The sequence below is a fragment of the Microtus ochrogaster genome (genome assembly GCF_000317375.1).
Source record: "Microtus ochrogaster isolate Prairie Vole_2 chromosome 6 unlocalized genomic scaffold, MicOch1.0 chr6_random_2, whole genome shotgun sequence".
Classification (NCBI taxonomy): Eukaryota; Metazoa; Chordata; class Mammalia; order Rodentia; family Cricetidae; genus Microtus; species Microtus ochrogaster.
In genome coordinates this window covers 454,543-478,624 of record NW_004949095.1, presented here as the reverse complement: position 1 = coordinate 478,624, position 24,082 = coordinate 454,543, and the positions used below count along the sequence as shown (strand labels likewise).

At 43.7% G+C, this 24,082-nt stretch overlaps 1 protein-coding gene across 1 annotated transcript in view; it reads right to left on the bottom strand.

Moving 5' to 3' along the window:
- Nucleotides 1-24,082, bottom strand: part of Fam129a (family with sequence similarity 129 member A) — a 161,260-nt gene that overhangs the window by 76,732 nt on the left and 60,446 nt on the right. Inside the window, exons 2-5 of the mRNA XM_005363854.3 lie at nt 17,780-17,910; nt 13,754-13,885; nt 10,055-10,169; nt 6,048-6,212 (exon numbers count right to left, since the gene is read on the bottom strand). Of these exons, the coding sequence (XP_005363911.1) occupies nt 6,048-6,212; nt 10,055-10,169; nt 13,754-13,885; nt 17,780-17,910 (543 nt within the window). The remainder of the gene's footprint in view (nt 1-6,047; nt 6,213-10,054; nt 10,170-13,753; nt 13,886-17,779; nt 17,911-24,082) is intronic.

Genomic DNA, 24,082 nt, shown 5'->3' with positions numbered 1-24,082 from the left:
GCATGTTGATATTAAGTTGATGAAAAGGAACCTGAGATCTGCGGCAGAACATAAAGCATTGTGTGGAAATAAACGCGATAAAAGGATTGGCTGCATCTCATTTGAATTGTAAAATCCTCTTCTGTTCTGAAATCCAATTTAACTCAGCAACGTGTATTGAACACCTAACAATGCGAAGTGTCGAAATCCAATCTAATCAAAGCGTTTGCCTTCACATGGGAGTTCTGGAGAAGCGCTCCAGGCACACAGCACTGTCAGAGGAACCCATTCTAAAATGCAATCATTTAGAACATCGCATCCAGCTGCCTCACCCCACCACCAGAGCCCTTGGAGGTTACACGTGTGATTGAATCGCTTTCAGGGTGTCCTTAGTTACATTGCAGTGTTCTCTTAGCCTAAATCCTCAGGGTTCTTCTTGGTGTTCTCAACCTACGGTCCTCATGGTTCCCAGATGTTCTACAATCCCCTCTTCCTGAGTGTTCCTAATGATGTAATGAGCACAGGCTCTTGTGCAGTGAAGTAGCAGCCGTCCTTCAGACTAACACGGCATCCTTCAGGCCAGCAGCACTGTTGAACTGGGCGCCAGCATTTACCTCCACTGCAGAATCTCCACTTATGCAGTAATGCTGCATAATCTTAATATCTACTCCATGTTCTCTTGTCTCCCAATCCTTTAGGGCAAGAACTCTGGCTTTCTATTATGAATTTTCCCGCTAATTCGTGCTCTCTGGTGAACACTGGGCTGTCGTTGCTCGCCCAAACTTCCTAAGTGGCCTCCTGGCACCACAAAATGCTACTCTCTCCTATCCATGCTGCTTAGGCTACAGCCACTGTGACCCCTTAAAGGTAAATGAGGGTCAGGTCCAGTCAGGTCCTTTACCTACTTACAACTCTTAGAAAAGGTTCAATTTCTTAATACGTACTATAAAGCCCCTTTCTAGCCTGGATCTAGCCCATTTCCCTATCTTTCCTAGTCTCCTCTTGCTGAATCATTGCCTTTCAGCTCACAGAATTCCTTCAGTTCTAATGGTCCATAATCTATGTTGCTTTCCAGCTCTCAATTATCCCATTCCTCCCTGCAGGAACCCGTTCCCCTGTCCTACATCGCCTGAGCCGGAGAAGCAGGTGCGCACTGATAATGACCACTGTCCACTCAGCCTGGGTTCAGGCTGTATTTGTGAAGCACAGAACTAAGTCTGGAGAAGAAAGCTGCCTCAGAACATCTTGGCACTATAAGTCCCACTTTGTTGCACCCGACATGGCCAGGGACTGGGAACTACACTGTGAATTCTAAATGGACAGGTGGCGGCAGCTGCTGTACACAGATGTCACGCAATAAAATCGAGATGGAATGTGATGTTCTGTAAAGATAAAAAAGAGGAACAAAAGCAAACCAGACATGTGTCCACTGCCCAGTACAGTTGGTGCTCCTTAGTGAAAACAGTCTTAGCAACTGCTCTCTCTCTCTGAAGGACGAAGGAGCATAGATCTCTCTACTTAATCTCATCTATCTTCAGACAACCATACTATATAAAGAGGATATAGAACCTTTGTCAAGGTTAAAGACGAAATACATATTCCTCTTAGGTGCAACAGCAGTGTTTCTGGATTCAGAATGGTTATGAATATCTAGAACAATTAGGAGCCAACATTTTTTGAACACGTGGGCAGAGTTATTGTTGACCTGAGCACTAGGGGATGTATCATAGGAAGTCCACGTGGGCTGGCCAGTGGTGCACCTTTAATCCCAGAAGCCGGGAGGCAGAGGCAGGCAGATTTCTGAGTTTGAGGCCAACCTGGTCTACACAAAAAGTTCCAGGACAGTCAGGGCTACACATAGAAACCCTATCTCAAAAATAAAAAATAAAAATTTTAAAAGCCTTTATGGGATTGACAGAGGCTAATTTCAAGTACTCAAACATTTGGACCCAGTTCTCAACAGAAATGTATAGTGGCCTTAGAGCCAATGGAGCAATGACAACAGCAGACTGAGTCCTTTGCTTGCTTGTGGCAGAAGACAACGGTGGCAGCAGCCTCCTAGAGCCTCTGGCCCTAGTTACAGCCAGTATCTTATTGCCCTTTCTGAACAACTCCAGCAAATACAGTGAACTGGCAGCTTGAGGAAGCCCCTTAATAGCATATTCAAGATCATACAATGAATAATAGGTAGATACTTGGGACAGAAAAAGGGATTCAGTAAAAAACAGTGGTACATTGTACCATCAAATACAAGGGGAAAAAAATCAGGGGGTAGGGCAAGATGGGAAAACCCCCATGAGCTCATGGGCCTGCAACAACCAAGGGCTGCCCTCTGTAATGCTATGATGGCCTGTGCCCAACTGTCTGCATAAAGGCTCAGTGGAGGAACAAACGGTCTTTGGTTTGAAGACTTTGCCATAAACCAGGGAAATATAACTAGACTTCATTGTCTTCGTGCCTTGACAACGTCCTAGAGAGCAGAGCCGGATTCTGAATTGACTGAGATCTTCCATAAATGGTGTCTAAATGCAGGCTACACACCATCCAAAACTCCCCAGAGAAATTCCTATTATGTACAAGGAATGGGGAATGCAGCAAGTCCCTTGACTGGGCAGAACACATTCTCTGTTCAGGGCAGCTTTGTATTTCCTGGGTTCCGTGCCAGCTGTGTGTTCTTACTAGACCAAGACCCCAAACACAGAGGTTCTAAGTATACTGAAAACTAAGCTAGTTCTGGGAAGACACAGGCATGATAGTAATAAGGGGATCGCTTTTATAAAGGCTCTAGTTAAGAGTCAATATTATGTTACTTGGAGTCGCGGTAGCAAAACAGAGTTACATCTCTTTTTTTTTTATTAGTCTCTATCGACACACACATTAAAACCAAGAGGTGGGAACTTGCAAGAGGGCTCAGGAAGTAAGGTCACTTGCTGCCAAGATTGATAAAATGAGTTTGGTCCCCAGAACCCATGTGGTAACAGAAGAGAATAACAAAAGTTATCAGCTGGTCTCCACATGCATGCCATGCACATAGTTGGACACACACACACTATCCATCCATCATACATACATGCATACTACATTCATACAAACCAAGAACTGGCTGAGATGTGAGATGTAGCACCAGTGAGTGTCACTCTGTGGAACTAATAATCTCGGGGAAACCTCCAAACATGAAAATAAGTGCACTATAAAATTAACTACAGCCGGGCGGTGGTGGCGCACGCCTTTAATCCCAGCACTCGGGAGGCAGAGGCAGGCGGATCTCTGTGAGTTCGAGACCAGCCTGGTCTACAGAGCTAGCTCCAGGACAGGCTCCAAAGCCACAGAGAAACCCTGTCTTGAAAAAAACCAAAAAAAAAAAAAATTAACTACAGTATGTGGGGGGGGGGTATTTTTTTTTACTATGACTCAGCTCAATACTCTCCTGTTCAGAGACCTCCCTGACAAAACAAACCTTAAATTCTGTACACAGCTGGAGGTATTGCTCAGGACTTGACAAAGTGCTTACTGGGCACGTCCACAGAACTCCACATACACAGGTACTCGTATCTTAAGGTGGGGTAGCATTGCAACACGACCATCATAAATTGAAAGTTCAACTAATACACCTGGCTGACATCCCAGCTTAGCATAGCCTGCCTTAGACAAGCTCAAATACTCACCTAAGCCTACCGTTGAGTAAAACTATCAACTGCAAAGCCTATTTTACAACAAAGTGTTGAATTCCTTCCGTACAATGACTGGTGAGTGTTTTGTCGACTGTTGGACTGTGAAACCACAAAACACAGCATCCAGAGTGCTCTGATGACCCAGTGGAGAGAGAACCCATCAGCTTCAGGGCTTATGCTGCATACAGCCAACCCTAAAGGGTACCATTTGTACTGTGTCAGTATCAGGGAAGAGCATCACATTGCATACAGCCAGCCCTGATGGGTACCACTTTTGTACTATGTCAGTATCAGGGGAGAGCATCACACTGCACACAGCCAACCCTGATGGGTACCACGTTTGCATTATGTCAGGGGGAGAGCATCACACTGCACACAGTCAGCCCTGATGGGTACCACTTTTGTACTATGTCAGCATCAGGGAGAGCATCACATTGCATACAGCCAGTACTGATGGGTACCACGTTTGCACTATGTCAGCATCAGTGAGAGCATCACACTGCACACAGTTAGCCCTGATGGGTACCACTTTTGCACTATGTCAGCATCAGGGGACAGCATCACTCTGCACACAGCCAATACTGATGGGTATCATGTTTGCACTATTATGATCTGGAAGATCTTTAAGTTACCTCAGGGTTAGAATCATCTGGTCATACTTGCTCATTTGGCAGTGACTTCCAGTTACTCCTGAACATATTAACCTTGCTCGCTATCAAATCAGGATTTGTGGGTGTGTTACTTCCTCCGTCCTGTTTGCACTCAAACTACCAAAGAGAGCAAATGCTTCCTGACTCTACGCTTGTACAGGATTGGCACAGACTAAGTCCCTCTGTAACTTTTGACTGCCTACCTCTCTAACTGCCAAAGAACACAGTTCAGTTATCTGCAAGCCCGGACAAACCTGCATTCATATTTTTTTTAAAAAAAAATGTCAGAAATGACACACTGGAATGAAAAGATCCTGCAAAAAATTATTTAACAGATGGATTCATAAGTAAATCTATACCAAAAATCAAAATAATGCCATCTTTAAAAAGCTGTGCCACTTTGAGTGTGGCCAGTGACATCACTTGGGAGCTTGTTAGAAAAGCAAAACCTGCCCCCCACCAATCACATTGAATCAGACTGCATAAGGGTAGAGTCAAAGCTCCTGTGTTTAGTTAAGTTTTAACACATATTTGCTTTTAAGTCATATATGTGGGTCTGTGTGAGTGTATGAGCACACATGTGCAGGTGTCCATAGAGGCCAGACAAGGGCATCAGATCTCCCTGGAGGTGGAGTTACAGGCAGCTGTCAGCTCCCCAAAGTGGGTGCTAGGGACTGACCTCTAGTCCTTTGTGAGAGAAGCAAACACTGGTTAACCACCAAGCTATCTCTCCGGCCTTGAATCAGATTCTTTCCCCCAATTCCTACATTCCTTCAAGTTTTAAGAACTGCCTCCGTGGTTAGGGTAAGTCCTCCTAAGGGCTGTGTGCTAAAGACTTGGTCCCCAGCTGTGTGCTTGTGGTAGCATCAAGGGAAGCAATGGATGGAGGTCCTGAAGATGACTGAGGACCTTCAGCAGATCATGGGACCCCAGCCCCCTCCTCTCTCCTGCTTCCCTCTTGCTGAGATGCACAGCCTCATCACAGGCCAGAGCAACAAGACCGATGAACCACAGAGAACAACCTCCAAAACGTAAAACAACATTAGCTTCATCTGTGACAGTGACAGGAACACTAATTGAAAATCAAGTCTTAGACTACAATGAACCTTGCCACTGATCTTAACTGAGCAAACATCACACAGAAATAAACGAGGAGAGCAATGACATAGAGACTAAGGCTTTACCAGGGTTACCTGGAACACTCTTGCTGGCGTGTAATTAAAAAAACAAGGAAAGCTGGGCACGGTGGTACACGTTCATAATCCCAGTGCTCAAGAGACTGATGCAGGAGGTTTACGGTAAATTCAAGAACTCATAATCCCAGTGCTCAAGAGACTAACCCAGAAGGTTTACGGTGAGATCAAGACAGGACTGCATAGTGAGTATTTGAACAGCTAGTATTATAAAGCAAGAGCCCTGTATTCAAAACCAAACAATCCCCAAAAATGAACAAACAACATAAAAGTGCCAGGGAAAAGGAGTAGGAAAAATTATTCAGTTAACGAATGGCCAGGACAGTGAATAACCAGGAGACAGTCTCTAGAATAGGCGGCCTGCACCCGCCACCACGCTCTACGCTCTATTCAGCAAAGACTTTGGATTCCTTGTTTTCCATGCTCACTGCCTATGGCCCCTGCTTTACTTCCCGAGGGCAACCCCCTCTGAGGCTCTAAGAATTCTGGTAGCAGATGGCTGACTAAGGCAGTTCAGAAAATGTGGCTGTTAGGGGAGCGCGGGTTGAGCCTACCATGATTCAGGTGTCTGATGCAGTCATTGAGAAGCGTGCTGAACTTCTGCTGCTCAGCAGCCTCGTGGAAACAGAAGTAGCCATGCCTGAGGTAAGGCTGCCACAGGTACACCGGGAAGGCCTTGGGCAGGACGACAAAGGGCTGCGAGTTCTTCTCACTGGAAGCTAGAGAAACAATGGAAGCAGAGATAGTTTTAAAGCATGAGTACGTGTTTCGGTCATCTCCTCTCCCTCCCTATTGCCCACACAGTCTGTCTTCTCCACAGGTATGGTCCACTACTCTGCAGAGACAGGCAGACAGACAGCCAACACATCTCCCTCAGTTCCCTTCTGTTGAGGGCATCTCCAAAGACCACGGGTGGCACTCCCTTCTCAGGCGCCTCTGGGGCTCGCCGGCTCCTTGCAGGCTTCGGTTTCCCCAGGTTTCTTCCCCTCTGTGACAAACACTTGCTGACTGCACAGCCTGGTCCTATTCTCACGTCAGTCTGCCACCTGCCGCATCAGCTCCTCAACCCAATGGCCACCCTGGCCACCAGCCCATGGCTTATCTACTCTGGTCTGTGACTTGTGTTGCTGACAACAGCCCACCCATTTGGACACATTCTCTCCCTAGTTGAGTGTGCCTCTCTCCTGGCTCTCAGCATGTCTATCTTTTTCTAAAAAGTGTCATGTTTTGCACCTACGGCTTCCTCTGCCACCTCTCTAGACCCCTGTCAAGCGTTGGCACTTGTCTAGTTCATGTCTGGGTCCCTCTACTCTTGGTCTTTACCCTGCCAAAGGGTGTCCATCTATTCCAAAATTTAACATTTTCCCCTTATCACCTTCCTTCTTTCCCATCATGCTCTTTCAGAGGAAAATAATTTCACCCTTCACAGGGTGGTTCACATGTCGCTTCCTCTGGGGAGCCTCCACTGGCACCTGCCACCTAGACAGAACTATGTGATTGCTACTGTTCTCCGAAAATATGACCGTGGCCGGTTTCCATGCCTGGCACCCACTGGGGAGGAAGGATGGGCAGACGAGCCCTGCTCCTTTTTTCTCAGGAGAACCCCTCTCTGAAGAGGGGCTCCGAGAGGGTGGAGGCCACTTCTGACATATCCCTGTATCCTCAGCCCATAGCAGAGTTGCAGAACCTAGAAGATATTCAGCTTCATCATGTTGAATGAACAGATATGCTCTGTTGATCTAAAAAAATTTTAGAGGCCCTGAAAAGACAAGACTAGGGGGTTACAGGTCTAGTTCAGTGGTAGAGTAGTTGTTCAATATCTGGGTTCAAGTCTATCAACACATGAGTGAGTGTGCAAACACACACACATACAAACGCACACACACATACACACACACACACACACAGAGTCACTGGAGACAGACAGATACAGAGAAAGGCCTATTTCCCCACAATCAATTCTGAGAAACCCATGTGAAACTATGCCTCTCTTCAGAAGCCCTAGCCAGCCTAACCCCTGCATCCCTATCACATGACATCATACTTGGTTAAAAGATTCCACTTCTTTCTACAGCCATGGGAACACAGAGAAGGTACAGCGTGTTCTGGGAGCACAAATCTCTAGGAAAGGAAGGAAAGGGGGCACCCTCAAAGAGGCTGGAGCATGCTGGGCATACCTAGAAATGGATCAGAGCCATAAGGAAAGCTTGCATAACTAAGTCAGCTACTGGGAAATTAGTAATCCAAGGTACAAACTTCACATACGTTTCCAGCCTCCCTTGTAATAGGGTAGCCCACTGCTCCTAAGTTCTGGCCAATGGGAAATAATCTGAACTGCCATATCAACCTCCCTGCAGGTATCCTTAAAGAAAGTCACTGCCTTCTCCTCTTCCTCCCCTTCCTCCTTCATGCGACATGGCAGGAGCCATAGCACCAGAATTCCAGCTGCTGTTAGAGTAGCAAGTGCTGATAAGCGCCCAGACTTAAAGGGGAGAAAGCCAGAAGAGCCCGTGTCCTTGACAAATCTGATGATCTGCCACAATGACCCTGGAGTGGCACTCCAATACTTACATGAAGATAGCAAACCTTGCATATTTAACTTGAATTTCATTGTGTGCGGTAAACCAGATCCTAACTAATAAAATGCCAAGAGATGGAATCACTCCAGTAAAGCATGGGGTCACTCTGACAGGCCGCCCTGGCAGAACATTCCATAGAGAACAGCCATTAGCATCCAGTGCCTCTCCTCCAGCAATGCCGGAGCCTCCCTTTTTAAAGGTGCTTAAATCTGTTCTTTCGGGAAGAAGTAACATTCTACCCGAATGGGGTAAATCTGATTAGCAAGGTTTATGAAGCAAGTCTTCGTGCCCTTTCCAAGATGTCCAGTTTCATACAAACGACAGGAAGTAACACTGACTCTCTATATCAGAAGCTTCAGCAAACCCTATAAAATCCACTGCTGTTAACCCCTAGTTACCTCTAGCTAAACCTTCCATAACAGTTTTCTAGATTCCATCCATCTACAATTTTTTTTCTGAGTTGAGTTACAAGAGTATCACAAATGATCTATTGAAGCACATTCTACTTTTAGAATTCAGCAGGCCACACCATACAACAGAAATAGTCGTTGAAAAGCTGTGTCCGAAGCCCTGGGCTATCTTAGGCATGAGTCACACTAGTTTTATGCTTTTCATTCTTTCCGACATGAGTTCATCAATAAATTCATAAGTGTATTGTTCTGACAGATTACGTTGGAAAGTTCTGGAGAGAATCTCAAGAATCAACATGCCAGTATTCTCACTTTTAGCTGCTGGTACACAACCAATGTGGCAGATAGGTAGATGTTGGAAGAAAATTCCATATATTTTCTAGGTAATGAATACATAAAACATTGCTTTAGCCTGAATTATTTAGTAATAATTTGATAATCTAGTTTTATGGTCCGTGTACTATCTATAATTGTATTATTAAAAAGGCCACACTAAGCAATCTACAGCAATAACAGCTGATGGAATGATTATATAGTTCTCCATAAATTCTAATGAAATGATGATACCCATTAATAAGACCCAGGGCTCTCTCCAAGAAAGCAAGTAATGAATGTGCGCTGTGATTTCCATAGAGGCAGATGGAGTTGTTCTATTATGCACAGCCCATGGATTCCTATGAAACGCCCTATTTAGCCTATAGAGTATCCATCATTTTCTCCACAGAAAAGTAAGTGAAATGGATGAGAATCAAAGAATTTTAAAGCTGGAAAGATTCTTCTAAAAATATCAAGTTTAAAGCGCTCCATTTTAAAGCAGAAGAAACAGAAGCCAGAGGTACCCAGGGCCTGCTACCCTGAAAACGTTTGCTAAGAGGCACAGGGGGAGCCACATCCAAATCCACACCCCAGTTCTCAGGCCAACGCTCCTTCTACAGCAGAGCTCGGCTTTACTTACAAACAGGTGAACAAAGGCGGTGCTTTCTTTTACTCTGTAGCTATGAGTTCCTGTGGCATTTATTTAAAATGGTCTTACTTTTGTCAATTTAGGATATTGTGTTGCACATCTCTGTAAAATGAGATAATAACCCCTAACAGGTCAAGACTTGCTTACTTGAAAAATGAAATTGTACGCGTCACGCGGGATGCCTGACTTGTGTGTTTCTGCCATCTTGAGTATTGTTACCAAATTCTACAGCATATCCCTAGCTCTAAGATACCTGACCACCAGCAACATAGAAACTGCCCTTGTAACTCAGATGTGAAGCAATAGAAATGGGATAATGTTGACTTAGTAAACAAACTCCACTTTCTAGCTGAAGATGGAGTGTCAGGATTTAACAGAGGTTTCTCCATCTTGGCACTACTGGTCCCTTGGGCCCCTCATCTGTCTCTTTGGGGTTGTCCTGTGCATTATGGGCTGTTGAACAGCATCACTGGCCTGAATGTCTACATCACTCACCTCCTAAGTCTCCAGAGACTGACAAACGTCCCTCAGAGGGGACTATTCTCCCTCAGTAAGGACCACTGGTCTAGTTACACAAAGTTAGTTCAGGGAAAGTCAGAGCAACTCACCAATGGGGTCTGGGAAATGCTTGTCAGATAAGAGATTATATTCCTCTTCTGAGGTTAAAACCTTGCCTCCAGCTGGAAGAATTCGGCTTTTAGGAACAGCTCCTCTCTGATAGGCCTAAAACGGAAAGACATGAATGAATGATTTTCTCCAGTACATATATTTTTAAAATGTCAGAATTTTTTAAGAAACCAAACAAGTCCAGACACAGATATCCAGTGACAGACATCCCTATGCCACGTCATTTGGGGTCACTTATTTAAATTTTTTTGGTTTGCATTCTTGTTGCTTACAAAGTAGTATTTTTTTTTTTTACTTCTGTTTGATGGTCACTCCCAGAATGGTAAACCAGATTCCCTAATCTCAAAGAGACTCCCAAGAGGTGTGTTCTTAAATGGAAAAACGGAATATCTGTAACTACTATGTCTGTATGGTGTTCACCACTTCAGACGCTGATGGCTCTGACTCATTCTGATAACCACAAGGTTGGCGCTCTCTCTCTCTCTCTCTCTCTCTCTCTCTCTCCCTCCCTCCCTCTCTCCCTCCCTCCCTCTCTCCCTCTCTCTCTCTCTCTCTCTCACACACACACACACACACAGAACAGAGTACTCAGCGGACGTGGGCCACATAAGATGCTCAGCGGCACTGTGGAACAAGTTAACTACACTGATAGTTACCATGGAGTTACACCAAAAATACGAAGATGTTGCCATAATAAATGTGCAGTCATTTGCCCTCAGAAATGACTGGATTTTTTGCAATGAAGTTGTTGAAATGAAAGGGGAGCTTTATGACATTAGAAGATATTCTGACTGGCAGATAAGACATTCTGCTGACTGAGAAACCCAAATGAGATCCAGTACCCTGATTGGTGCCTAGGCCAACGTGCCCCAGGGACAAACAGGTGAGATAAAATGCTAGTATGTGCATCCAATCGACAGGCTAATTGTCAAGATAAATTATTGAAAGTAGTAATGTAGGAGCTAGTTGAGAATTGAAACCAAGAAGCTGTGGGACTCGAAAATCTAAAGTGTGCCCTTGGGAATAACTAAAATAACATTGATCTGGACAACAAACTCAAAATAACAATAACACATTCTCCATCTGCAAGACGGTGCCTGGAGAGCCCCAAACAAAACAAACACTCAGAGCCTTACGAAACTTGTTTTAAGACTTGGAAGAAACACTAATCAGCTGCTTAAACGCACTGGGGACCCAGAGCATAGCAGAAGAATCTCTATCTGTGTGGTTTTGAGATAGTGTGAAGTAATTGATTCAAACAGGGCTTAACTATGGACTTTGTTTGGGGTTATAAAAAGCTTCTAAACTATAAAAAAAAAAAAATCCAGTTATATCTGAGGGCAAATGACTAACAACATTACATCATTTGACCCTCAAGATGGCTCTAAGAATTAGATATTATCTCCATTTTACAAATGAGAAAACTAAAACTCACAGAGGTACAATAATGTGCAATGACCCAGTGGTGACTGACAGATTCTGGACTCATTTATCAAGTCCCCAGCAAATGTGAGGGGAATTTAGATGAATTATGAAATGAGAACTCTCTGATGTCCCTGCGCTCACCACCAAACTGGACTCTCGACAAAATAATGTCATTAATCAATAGTCAATGTCTAACTCTTTCAAATGATTTATATTTACTTTATGTTCACTGATGTTTTGCTTGTATGTGTGTCTGTGTGAGGGTGTCAGATCCCCTGGAACTGGAGTTACAGACAGTTGTGAGCTGCCATGTGGGTGATGGGAACTGAACCCAGGTCCTCTGTAAGAGTAGCTGGTGCTCCTAACCACTGAGCCATCTCTCCAGCCCCTAGTTAATGTGATTTTAAGAAATACTTCTATAAGTTAACAAACAAGATCTTGTTATAGTGTCCAAATGATCACAAACTACATGGACTTTTCATATAAATAACCAGGTGGTTTTTAGAACTATTTAATCATTAGTGAATTTACTCATCATATCTTTATAACTTAAACAAATTCCTTGAAAAGAAAAGTTTCAAATTGAAGGAGACCATCTTTAAATGTGAAAAAAGAGGGAAAATCACCAAAATTTAATTCATAAAGAAATTTCATTTACTGTTAAATGTGTGTTAAAAACTCAATAAATCTAATAACAAGATCACTGAATTAGTTAGAGGCAATCATATCAACAATTGTTCTGTTCTGGACTAAACCCTGGGCTGGTCATATGCTCAGTGCTTCAGTGTGTTTTTTTATTTCATTCTAAGGAACTACACTTGCCATTCTGAGAAAAGAAAACTGAGCCTAAAAGAGATACATAACTTAGCTAAAGGCATGTAATGTATCTGGTAACTGTTAAAGATGTAATTCAAAGCCCGTAATGTTAACTACTCATTGGGATACTGTATCTCACCCCAGTCTTCTAAGAGGACATTGTAGGATGATGTGGGATGCCTTTCTGTACGCTATGAATATGTGTTTCTCTTGTTGGTTGATAAATAAAGCTCCTTTGGCCTATAGCAAGGCAGGATAGAGCAAAGTGGGAAATCCAAGCAGAGATACAGGAGAAGGGTGGAGTGTGGGGGATGCCAACAGTCACCCAAGAAGCAACATGCCAGAACACAACACAGCCATATGGCAATACTTAGATTGATAAAAATGGGTTAGTTTAAATGTCAGAGCTAGCTAATAATAAGCCTGAGCCATTGTCGAAACATTTCCAAATAATATTAAACCTTTGTTATTTAAGAACTGGCGGGTAGGAGAGAAAGCTCTGATTATAGTAGGATATTCATGAAAAGCCTTTGATAATTTGTTACTGTTGTTTGTAGTGTGTTGACAATTAGGGCTGTGGGTTGAATGAAATCCATATTGGGGAGTTATTTCCAAGGGCACCTGAGATTGAGTCTGGATAAGAAATGTGTGCAATGTGAGGTTTCAAAGATCTTCTAGGATCATCTGAGCTCACTCTCAGTTCATCTGAGGCTGAAGGCAAAGTAAGTCTCATGTCCATAGTTTACTTCTAGCCTGTGACACAACTTGACCTAAACTGTTGATTTCCAAATTCACTGCTCACTGCTCTAGCTTCACATAGCCCCTCTATGAGGGAGGAAAGCAGAAACATTAAAATCTGAAGTCCTCCGGGTCTAGATTTCACACCTGATTTCACCTTACTCTTTGTCCAGACAAGGCAAATAATGAGGAAAAAGTCTAACTGAATAAAAACCCCTACTTCTAAGTGGAATGAAGTATTTAGGGCATGCTAAGTTAGTAAGAGCCCCTGCAATGCAGGCACTAACCCACTGAATAACTCACTCCTCAGTCACGTGTCAGATGTGATCCTTAAGGTGGAATGATACAGAGACGGGGCAGAGGAGCAGCGACAAGCTAGTGACCGAGAAGAACGCTGAAGCTCAATGAAGGATCACTGAAGAGGATCCTACACCAAACACAGGCCTCTTAGCAAACCTATTCCCACACTCATCTGCCACCATTTTCCCCAAGACTGTCTTTCTCCTAGACTGCAAGCATGGGTCTGATCAACTGATATCCATTCAGATCCGTATAAAACACTTAGCATACAGCAGATACTCAACATATACCTATTCATTGAGATGAGTACCCAATCAACCAATCGCCATGGCCAGGGCATGTCAATTAACACAGACAAAGTTTTAAAAGCAAGAACTGATGGTAACCCAGGTGTATCTTACCTCTTTGTTCTCATAGCTTTCCACAGCAAAATCATTTTTAACCACTATGTATCTGTCTTTCCATTTCCTGATGTCTTCGGCAAACTGTGAGAGCTCGGCTTCATACAAAACAGTTCCTGGTTCCAAGGAGGGCTTAAAGAAGATGAATATGATTAATTGTCACAAAGGATAATATACCTTGATCATACTACATTATTCTTGATATTCAGGGAATAATCTAGAAAATTATAATGTGCAGCAATTCTCGAAAAAAAAAATGTTACTTTCTTTTAGATACCACAACTTTCCCTTCCTATTCTGCCAAAGAAAATGTAGACGCTTGTTACATGGTAAGTTTTCTGATTTTTATTTCCCCCTATATGGATTAGGAATGACAGAATATCCTTTGCATGCTTGATAAACTGTAGGCAATGAGAGAGGCAGTGTAATGAGTTCATATCCAGGCGTCTACTTTAACTCACTGACATGCCTCAAGGTTACTTCTGAACTCAGTCAGCTGTTTTCCTATTGTCCTGGTTTCGTTTCTGTTGTGATAAAAAATACCTTGACTTCCTAAAGCAACTTTGAGGATAAAGAGGGTGTTTGGCTCACAGTTCCAGGCCATAGTCCATCATTTCAGGGAATTCAGGGTGGTAACTCAAGCAGCTAGTCACATCACATGCAGCCAAGAGCAAAGAGAACAAGCGCATGGATGATTGCTTGTTTGTTTGCTTGCTTGCTTTACCCTCTCTTGCATAGCTGAATGGGGCTGCCCACAATGGAGGGTCTTCCCTGGTTACTCATCAGCTAAAACAATCTCCCAGAGGCATACTGTGGTGGTTTGAATGAGCGTGACCCCCATAGTCTCATGTTGGAATACTTGATTCCAGATTGGTGGAACTGCTTGGGAAGAATTCAGAGTTGTGGCTTTTTTGGAATAAGTGTGTGGCTTTGAAGTGTTGGAGAGGGGATGAGTTTTGAAGTTTTGAAAGGCTTGTACCATTCCGAGTCTCCTTCTCTGCTGTGGTTGTATCTCAGAATGTGAACTCTCAGCTACTGCTCCAATGCCACACCTGCCTGCCTGCTCCCATGCTTCCTACCATGATGGTCATGGACTGTGGAACTGTGAGCCTCAAACAAACTCTGTCTTCTGTAAGTTGCCTGGGTCATGGTGTATTATTGCAACAACAAGAAAGTACCTAAGACATATCCACAGGCCCACTTCGTGTAGACAATTCCTCATTAAGTGTCTCTTCCCATGTGACTATAAGTTGTAACAAATTGACAGTTCTGCCAGATGTGGTGGCACGCACCTTTAATCCCAGCACTTGGGAGGCAGAGGCAGGGAGATCTCTGTGAGTTCAAGGCCAGCCAGGGCTACATAGAGACACCCTGACCCAAACAAATGCTAATTGAGAGTTGAAAGCAACCATCTATACATCACATCTTTTCCCAAAGCAGTGGAGACCTAGGTTGTGAACACTTTACCCAACTTGCTGCTTTTGAAGGAGTAGATGTTTGATTGCAGAACAAGTCAGGCCAGCAACAATCAGTTCTGCCTCTGTATTCATATGCATCCCTCATCAAACCTGGTATATGTGCTTTAGAGGAGTTTCTCTCGGGTTCCTCATTAGGTCCTTACTGAATTTTCTGCATAAGAAGACCACTCATCCTGCTTTGCTGCACGATTTCCTTATCACTGTAAAATATAGGAGTGTGCCTCTTGTCTTACATGCCGCTGACGTTACATTGATTTCTCCCTGTTACACAAACATGCGGCCTTCAAACCTTATCACTTTACTTTAAAGCAAAAAAAAAAAAATCATAGGATTCACATGGAAGAGACAGGCCTATTTCTTTTAAGACTCATCTAAGGGGTGAAATAAATTTCCATTCCGAATTCTAGGGCTGACAGATAGTGAGGCTCCCTCCTATCTCACCACATTAAAAGATAAAGAGGACCTCACTCACCTCTTTAAATGAGGCTGAAATAACTTTACAGTCCTTGTGCTCAGTTTTCCTCAAACCTGGGCCATTTAATCAAAGCTGTGGTCTCCTGCTAGACTTACCGTGTCTGAGGCTCTAGGTTTGGGGAACAGAGTTTGCATTGGTTTTGCGTAAGTCTGTTGCCCAGGCTGGTCCCCAGTTCCTGAGATCAGGTGATCTTCCCTCCATTGTCTCCCCAGGGCTGACCTGCAGCCACACCCCACCTGTTCTGAACTTGTACTCTTTTCTTTTCTTTCTTTAAATTTATTTACACATTTTACGTGTACGAATGTTTCCCCACATATGGGCACATGCACCACGTATGTGCTTGGCACCCATAAAGGACAGAAGAGGGCATCAGGTTCTTGGGAGCTTGGGGTCTGGAGTTCTGGATTTTGTGAGCCACCATGTGGTGCCTGGAACCAAACACAAGCCCTCTGAAAGAGCAACAGGTCCTCTTCTTCATCACCGAGCATCTCCCTAACTCAAGAGCTTGCATCCTTAACATGCTCCCTAAATTCTGAGACTATTTTGTGGCATCCCCATGCTGCTAAATTCTCTGGTTAACTCAGCCCCAGTCCAGTCACTGGCCCCCTCATCTTTCATTGCTTTCTTTCTTGCCTCAGTTCTCCTAACCCTCAGGGTGTTTCTGTCTGGATTCTCTCCTCTCTGGGATCTGCAAATGTTGCTGAGGTCTGTGCTCTTTCCCTGTCTCTATCCCCCCTCCATCATCCAGGTCAGAACAACTAACCACCTGGCCAACATATCCACAGATGCGGGTAAAAACCACCGCCACCACTACAACCACCACCATCATCCGCTCAGGGGCTAGAGAGCTGGCTCAGTGGTCAAGAGTGCTGGCTGTTCTTGCAAAGGATCCAAATTCAGTGCCCGGCACCCATGCCAGGTGGCTCACAACCACCTGTAACTCCAGCTCTAGAGAACCTACCACCATTTTTGGATTCCCTAGGCACCCCCCACATACACACACTTAAAATTTATGTCACTCTATGTGGTACTTTGAATAAATACGGCCCCCATTAGGAGGTGTGGCCTTGTGGGGATAAGTGTAGCTTTGTTGGAGGAAATGTGTATCAGTCCTTTGCCTGCTGCCTTTGGATCAAGATGTAGAACTCTCGGTTCCTTCTCCAGCACCATGTCTGCCTGCATGCCGCATGCTTCCCACAGTGACAATGATGATCTAAGCCTCTGAAACTGTAAGCCAGCCCCAACTAAATGTTGCCCTTTAGAAGAGTTGCTGTGGTCATGGTGTCTCTTCAGAGCAATAGAAACCCTAATTAAGACACTCTATATTTGGTACCCTACCATGGGACTTTCCAGCGCACTTACAATTAAGCCCTTGCAGGGGACCTACAGGGTCTGGTCCCCATCTGTCTCCAGGTGGTCACTGTCACCCACTCTCATTTACAGAGCTCCCAGCAGGCTCATAGTCTCAGGCCCAGAGGTTCTTTCCACTTCCTGCTCCATCTTCTTGGGATACTCTCTCCATGGCTACTCACTACCTCTTCCTATTTTTCATCAGATGCAACTCCATCTCCACAGAGGGCTTCCTTCCCAACCAATGTCCCCCTAAGGAGATTTCTGCTTCATTTTTCTCTGTAGTTTTATCATTACCTCACCATCACCTGCTCTCAGTTCCTCCCATTGTCTATCGTCTTTCTCCTACATGTGAAAACAAACTCCAGGAAGGTAGGCAGTTTATTTTGAAACACACATGTCAGATCAAAGACGATTCAGAGGAAATCATGTTTGATCATTGACCAAAACAAACCTAATCACAATTTTTTTTAGACTGACCTTCACAATAGCAAGCTAAATTTCCTGGTATCAAAACATCAATGAGAAAAAACATATAATGAGATTTGAACCTGTCTAGCTGTCTTTTCATATAGCTCACACAAATAAAAAAGAAATCATATATATTCTCACATTGAGGCAATATTTTTTAGCATAAAACTGTAATTTACATAGTTGAAACATTAGCATCTATACTCATTTCTCCAGTGAAGGGAAGATGTAAATCAAGTGTCCATGGGTTACCTTGGTCTTCAGGAACTGCGACGCTGGATCCCGTTGCTGCTCCACCTCACTGCGTACATGGCTACAGAAAGCCACAGAATACTGGCGGCTATAGTAGGGGCTGAAGTTTTTGATAGAAGCCTCAGTTTTTCCTGAAAAGACACAAAAATCAGAATTGTGAAGTGTAGCATGCCTCATAGGACAGACATCAAACTACTTTAAGCACACACACACCAACCCTGCATCTCCCAGACACCCCTGTGGACGGGGCTGTGTCACCAGCCTGCTCCCTGGGAATGTCGCTACCTGCTGCACCTGCTTCAAACCCTCTCTCACCTCCTAGCATCCCCCTGAGGAGCTCAGAGTCCCCGGGACCATTCAGTAGTAAGAGGAGTCTCTTTCCGTGTCCACTTCACCCACTGCTATGACTGTAAAAGTAGTCTGCCTTGCCTCCTATCCATGCTAGCTTGTTACTGATTCTCGTATGTGACTGCAATCCCAGTGTCCACCTTTCCAGACTCTGGATCCACATTACTCGTTTTTCTTCAGCACCTGAAAGTTGAGCCTCTAGTCTTTTGCCTCCTCAGTCCTGGATCAAAACACAATACTGAGGTGGGAAGATGGCTCAGCTGGTAAGGTGCTGGTTACTCAAGCACCAAGACCTGAGTTTAAACCCTAACATCCACGTGAAAAATACTAGTGCTGGGGAGATGGAGACAGGGCACCCAGGGGTTTGCGGGCCAGAAGACTAGTTAAATTAGTTAGATTCGGGTTCAGTGAGAGACCTGTCTCAACAAACAAAAGTGGAGAGCGACTGAGGAAATCACTTGACATCAACCTCTGGCTTCTACACACATACTGTATGTGAACACACACACGGGTGGGGGGGAGGGAGGGAGAAAGAGAGAGACAGAGAGGGAATTGTGCTTCTAGGCTCCTAGTTTAGGAGACTTTGGGGATATAAAGTGTCATACGATTGCCATGAGGTAGAGGAAGGAACCAACTTAAAAGTCTAGAGATGTGGACTGTAGACCCCATTCTAACTGCGAGACAGACATCACCATCTAACCTCAGCCAACTTCCTCAGCTCTGCAGGCCTACTGTCCCTGATTCTGGAGGGGCGTAGACTTGGATCCGCACTGTTCTTTGGGATCAGGCAACATTGAAGCATAATCCTGGAGGTACAACTACATCACCACACTGACCAGCAATGATATTTTGGTCTCTTGTTACCAGGGATGAATTTTGCTGTCAATCATGCAGGACCTGGAGTTGGAGGAAGGGGGAAGAGTCAGTTGCCTTTCCGGCCCTTGCTTAGCATGGGGGAGTACAGGAGAAGGAAGGGCGAAAGAGTGTCTGAATCAGGTTAGAAATCATCTTGGCCTTTCGGATGCCTGCTTCCAATTCTCAGTATCAGCTTCTCCATCTATTTGGACAAGCAGTTACAACAAGAACAGGTAGGATAAGAGCCTGAGGGAAAACAAACCAAAAATAACTTTCCAAAATATTTTAAAATACTTCATGAGAGGCTTGGCTTAGCTTTTGTTTTTCAAATCTGATATTTTAGTTTACAGAGAAATATTAAAATATAACTTACTGGCAAGATTTGCACAGAGCTATTATGCATGTAAAATGCCAGAAATAAATGAGGAATCTGAGCCAGGTATGTGGAGATGTTCAGTAGGAGAACCCTATATCCTGTAGCCTCCTGGTTGGATGCCCATGAAATCACAGCTAAGAGCCATGTGTACAAATAGCCTCTATCAACAGACACGCCTACTTTTGCTTGGGCATTTTTCATTCTTATAATGTGTATGAGAAAAGGGAGTTCTTCTGTATTCCCTTAATAAAATGACATTTATGGGTTATATTTATGGGCTTTAGTAATTATTACTTGTAAGGTCCTTTGAGACCCACTAATAATAGATTCTGTAGAAATGCAAATAAAAGTCCCTATAATTTGAATCAGGCATGCTTTTGCTTGCTCCCTGAGTTTATGGTATTACAATTAATCAGTGTTTGCAAAATACTTTAATATGCTCGGGCTTTATAAGTGTCTAATTGGTTATTATTTTATTAGCTTTTATTTCAATGCATAAGTAGTAATCCTATATTCTTGTCTATAATTTTCTTACATAGGAGTGGGACATCTTCAAGAATTCCCACAATGAGAGTGAGTCTCACTTTACAGAAACATGTAAACGGTGAGGAAAATTTGCCCTTTAATTCCAGGCAAGCACTGTTCGGTCTGTCCGAAGAGTGCCATGCTAATTGTTGATGGTAATTTTTGCTCTCTTACAAGCACTAGAATGAAATGACGGGAGGTGGCTGTTCTTTTTATAATGATATCTGTGAAGCTTATTAAAGCCGATTTTCTACTACCTCACCAAACCACCTGCAGAAATCCCTTGATCCTACCAAGATGTCTTAATGTCACCCCTCCCAACACATGAGAAAAATGTTTCTGGGATTTGAATATCTGCCCACGGCATCATCAACACAGCACCCCCAAGTCACGCTTAAAGAAAAGATTGCAGATTTCTTGCATTCACTTAGTGGCTTGTGCAAATGTAAAGAAGACAGCTAACAGCATCACAAGATCCAACAAGAAAAGCACCAAAGCTGGTCTCCAACACATCACTTCTAGACATTAGATTAGGGGCTCCCGTGTAGGTCCAGACAAACTAATGTAAAGACTTTGAGGACGGAAGTAAAGTCTGGGGTTCGGACAAAATATCAGTGTATCAGGAAGACAAACTCTGGAGTCAGATAGAGATGGGCTCAAGTATATCTCCACTTGGTGGCTGTGTGACTTCCTAGAGTTACCTTTTCTTCCTTCACACATGAAAAATGGTGGTGGCTTCACAGAATTACTGTAATGACCACACAGAATACCTCAGTAAAGTACTTGGTGTCGTTGCTGGCCCACAGGGAACTGAAAGTGGCTACAGCACTGGGGATGATGGCAGTGATGGAGCCCCTAACCAGGTACCAGGGGAAATTCTTCAGTCTGAACTAATGAATTAAGAAAAAAAAAGCCATCTGTCTACTGTACTCTTGAGCGGACACATCGTGGCTTGCAGAACCGAGAGCAGCTGCCCCTGCCACTGCAAGCCTGAAACAAATATTACCCACATTTCCATACATGTTTCTGGCTTAAGATGCCCTCTGTGCATCCCTGAGTTAAAAATCGACTATACAATGCCAAGAGTCGTGGTGCACGCCTGCAATGCAGCACTGAGTCACCCAATGCCAATGTGGGCTGAAACATGATGCCCTGTCTCAAAAAGAAAAACTAAATTGAAAAAAAAAACCCTCATCTCCATAAAACATTAAATTTTCAATTGAAGGCAAAAGCACAGTCAGTATCTGTGTTATACTGAGCCCCAATCGTTCTGCCTGTAAAATACGGATAACGACGAACCTCATCACAGGATTTTAGGAGGAGTACATGAAACATTACACATGTGTAAAAAGGTATCTAGAGCAGCACTGACCATTGGATAATTGATACATTTTAAGTATTATTCAGCAGGGCGGTGGTGGCGCACGCCTTTAATCCCAGCACTCGGGAGGCAGAGGCAGGTGAGTTCGAGGCCAGCCTGGTCTACAAGAGCTAGTTCCAGGACAGGCTCCAAAGCTACAGAGAAACCCTGTCTCGAAAAACCAAAAAATAAAAATAAATAAATAAATAAATAAATAAATAAATAAATAAATAAATGGTGAAGTATTATTCAGTATTTCTTTCTGAAAACACTCAAATAAATGGGTCAGCTCATAAGTGCCCCCAAAAATAAACTCTAGGGAAATCTACTCACTTTCTAGTTTTCAAGATTTTAGAGTATTGGACTTCCATCATCCCCCCCCCCCAATTCAGTGTGACACCCTCCTCTCTGAAAGTGTCGTAAGCCACACTGCTGGGGCTTCCAGCAGAAGGAGGCGAATGAGTCACAGAAAGTCGGGACCCAGCGGCAGGGCTCCGTCTCCCTTTGGAATATCAACACTTTAGGCACAGGCACAATTCTGCAAATCCTGCTCCGTGGCTCCAGCCTGTGCAAGGCATCATATTACAACAATTTACTCACTCGGTTCAATCCTCACTGACACCAAAAAAGGCCTGTTCCACAGCTCTCACCACAACGCTTAGCTTTGCTTCGGCTTTCTGCAGAAAAGGCATTTGTGGGCCCATCCAAAACCATTTTCAAACATGAAGACACAAAATCTTGGTGCCCGTTCAATTCCCTTCTCTCTGACTCCTAGTTTCAACCAGATCCTGTCCCCTTTATTTCTACACCATTTCAAGCTTTATTTTTATTTTTTATTAGTGTATGCTAGTGTGCATATATGCCTCATGTGTGCAGGTGCTCCCAGAGACCAGTAGGGGGCATCAGATCCCCTGGAGCTCCAGATCAGACAGTTGACTGCTTCACGGTTTGGATGCTGGAAACTGAACTCAGGTCCTCTGCAGGGCAGTGAGCACTCTTAACTGCTGAGCCATCTCTCAGCCCCTTTACACTAATTACTGAATCCATCCCCTTTTTCCCACCTCAAGCCCCATATTGTCTATCAGGCCTTTATTAACCTCAACCTCCTAAGAATCTCTTAATTTGCTCTGTGCAAGCACAGCAAGGTTAAATACTTAGCTTGCTGCTCTGAAACATGAATGAGAATGTGCAGAGGAGAAGAGGGGAATGCAGCAGATTCTAAGAGGGGCTAGGGTCTAGGATGATGGGACAGGATGGCAAAGATGATATGACTGGGACACATTCAAGATAAAGCTACCACAAGCTGCAAAAGACCAGATGCTAAACTGAGGGTCTGCCCTGAGAACAGAGTCCTGGCATTGAGACTTTCGGGACATTCTTTTTAAGGCCATAAGGGACAGACCTCATTAGTTACAAAGGTCTCTGGGTCCTGGCCTGACAAGTTCCAGTCACATGGAGAAGTCACACTATGTCACTTCTTGTGTGGCAATCCTCAATAGCTCCCCATTGCCTGTAACATCTCAGGCTGCCACTGAAGGAAGCCAAGCCACCTGTCTGATGTCTTCCCACTTGCCCTCAATCCAAGCCCAGGCAGTGATTATCATCTAATCCTTCCCCATTCCTGTCTCCCCATAAGAGTTTCATCATTCACTTTCACACTCTTCAAGCCCAGAGGCCAATGCCAACCCCAAAAGAATCCTTTGCAGACCTGGCCAGCTGGAAATAATCTCACCACCTTTAGCATTCTGCCACTTTTGCTACAACTGTGCAAATATGGCTTATCTCCCCTCCCAGGGTGTACTGTATCTGCACACCCGACAAATATTTGGTGAGTGGATGGGAGAACAGCTGAGTAAATAGTCAAGACTAAAGAAAATCATAATGTATAATAATAATGAAACCCATGACATCATCCCAGGAAGGAAGGTTTGGGCTTACCTAATTATTATTATGAATCCCAATGCATATTTGTTTACAGAAATCAGAATCTTACAGCTTAATTCCTTTTAAATTTTTAAATAAGTTTTACCTATGAAAATACTTGAAATGATTAACAATTACTTCTTGGTTTGTTTTGACCTGATCAGTCTAAAAAGATGGAAAACATGCAACAGTCTGGCTGAAATTTAGTTTAAAGAATCTGAATTTGCATGTTTTCTAGAACAGCGGTTCTCAATGAGGTTCTCAATGTGGAGGTCACAGGACCCTTTCACAGGGTTTGCCTAACACTGTTGGAAAACACCTATATTTACATTGCAATTCATGTCAGTGGCAAAATTACAGTTGCAAAGTAGTAATGAAAATAACATTATGGTTTGGGGTCACCACAACATGGGGAACTGTATTAAAGGAGTGCAGCATTAGGAAGGTTGAGAACCACTGCTCTAGAAGGTTCTTTGACAGATAGTGCCCACAGTTGCATGGTTCCCTCAAATCCATTTAACAGTCGTGAGGACTCTGCTCTATCATACTGCTTATGGTCGATTAGTCTTCATTGCCGTTATTCCTGCTGTTACTTCAGGAGCTATAAACAACATAAAATCTTCTCAAGGGGGGAGGTGCCTCTATTTCAATTCCTTTTACAAAACTAGTTCATAAGAAAAAGACACAAGGAATTAAAACACCATTGTGTCATGAAACACAAAACAATTCCCACACTAATTTTGCTGTATTCTTTCCTAATCTTTTAAAATTATATTAGGCAAAAAGCATGAGATATAACTGGTCTCTCTGAACATGGCGAACAATGAGGACTGATGAGAAACTAAGGACAATGGCATGGGGTTTTGATCCTACGTAATGTGCTGGCTTTGTGGGAGCCTAGCCAGTTTGGATGTTC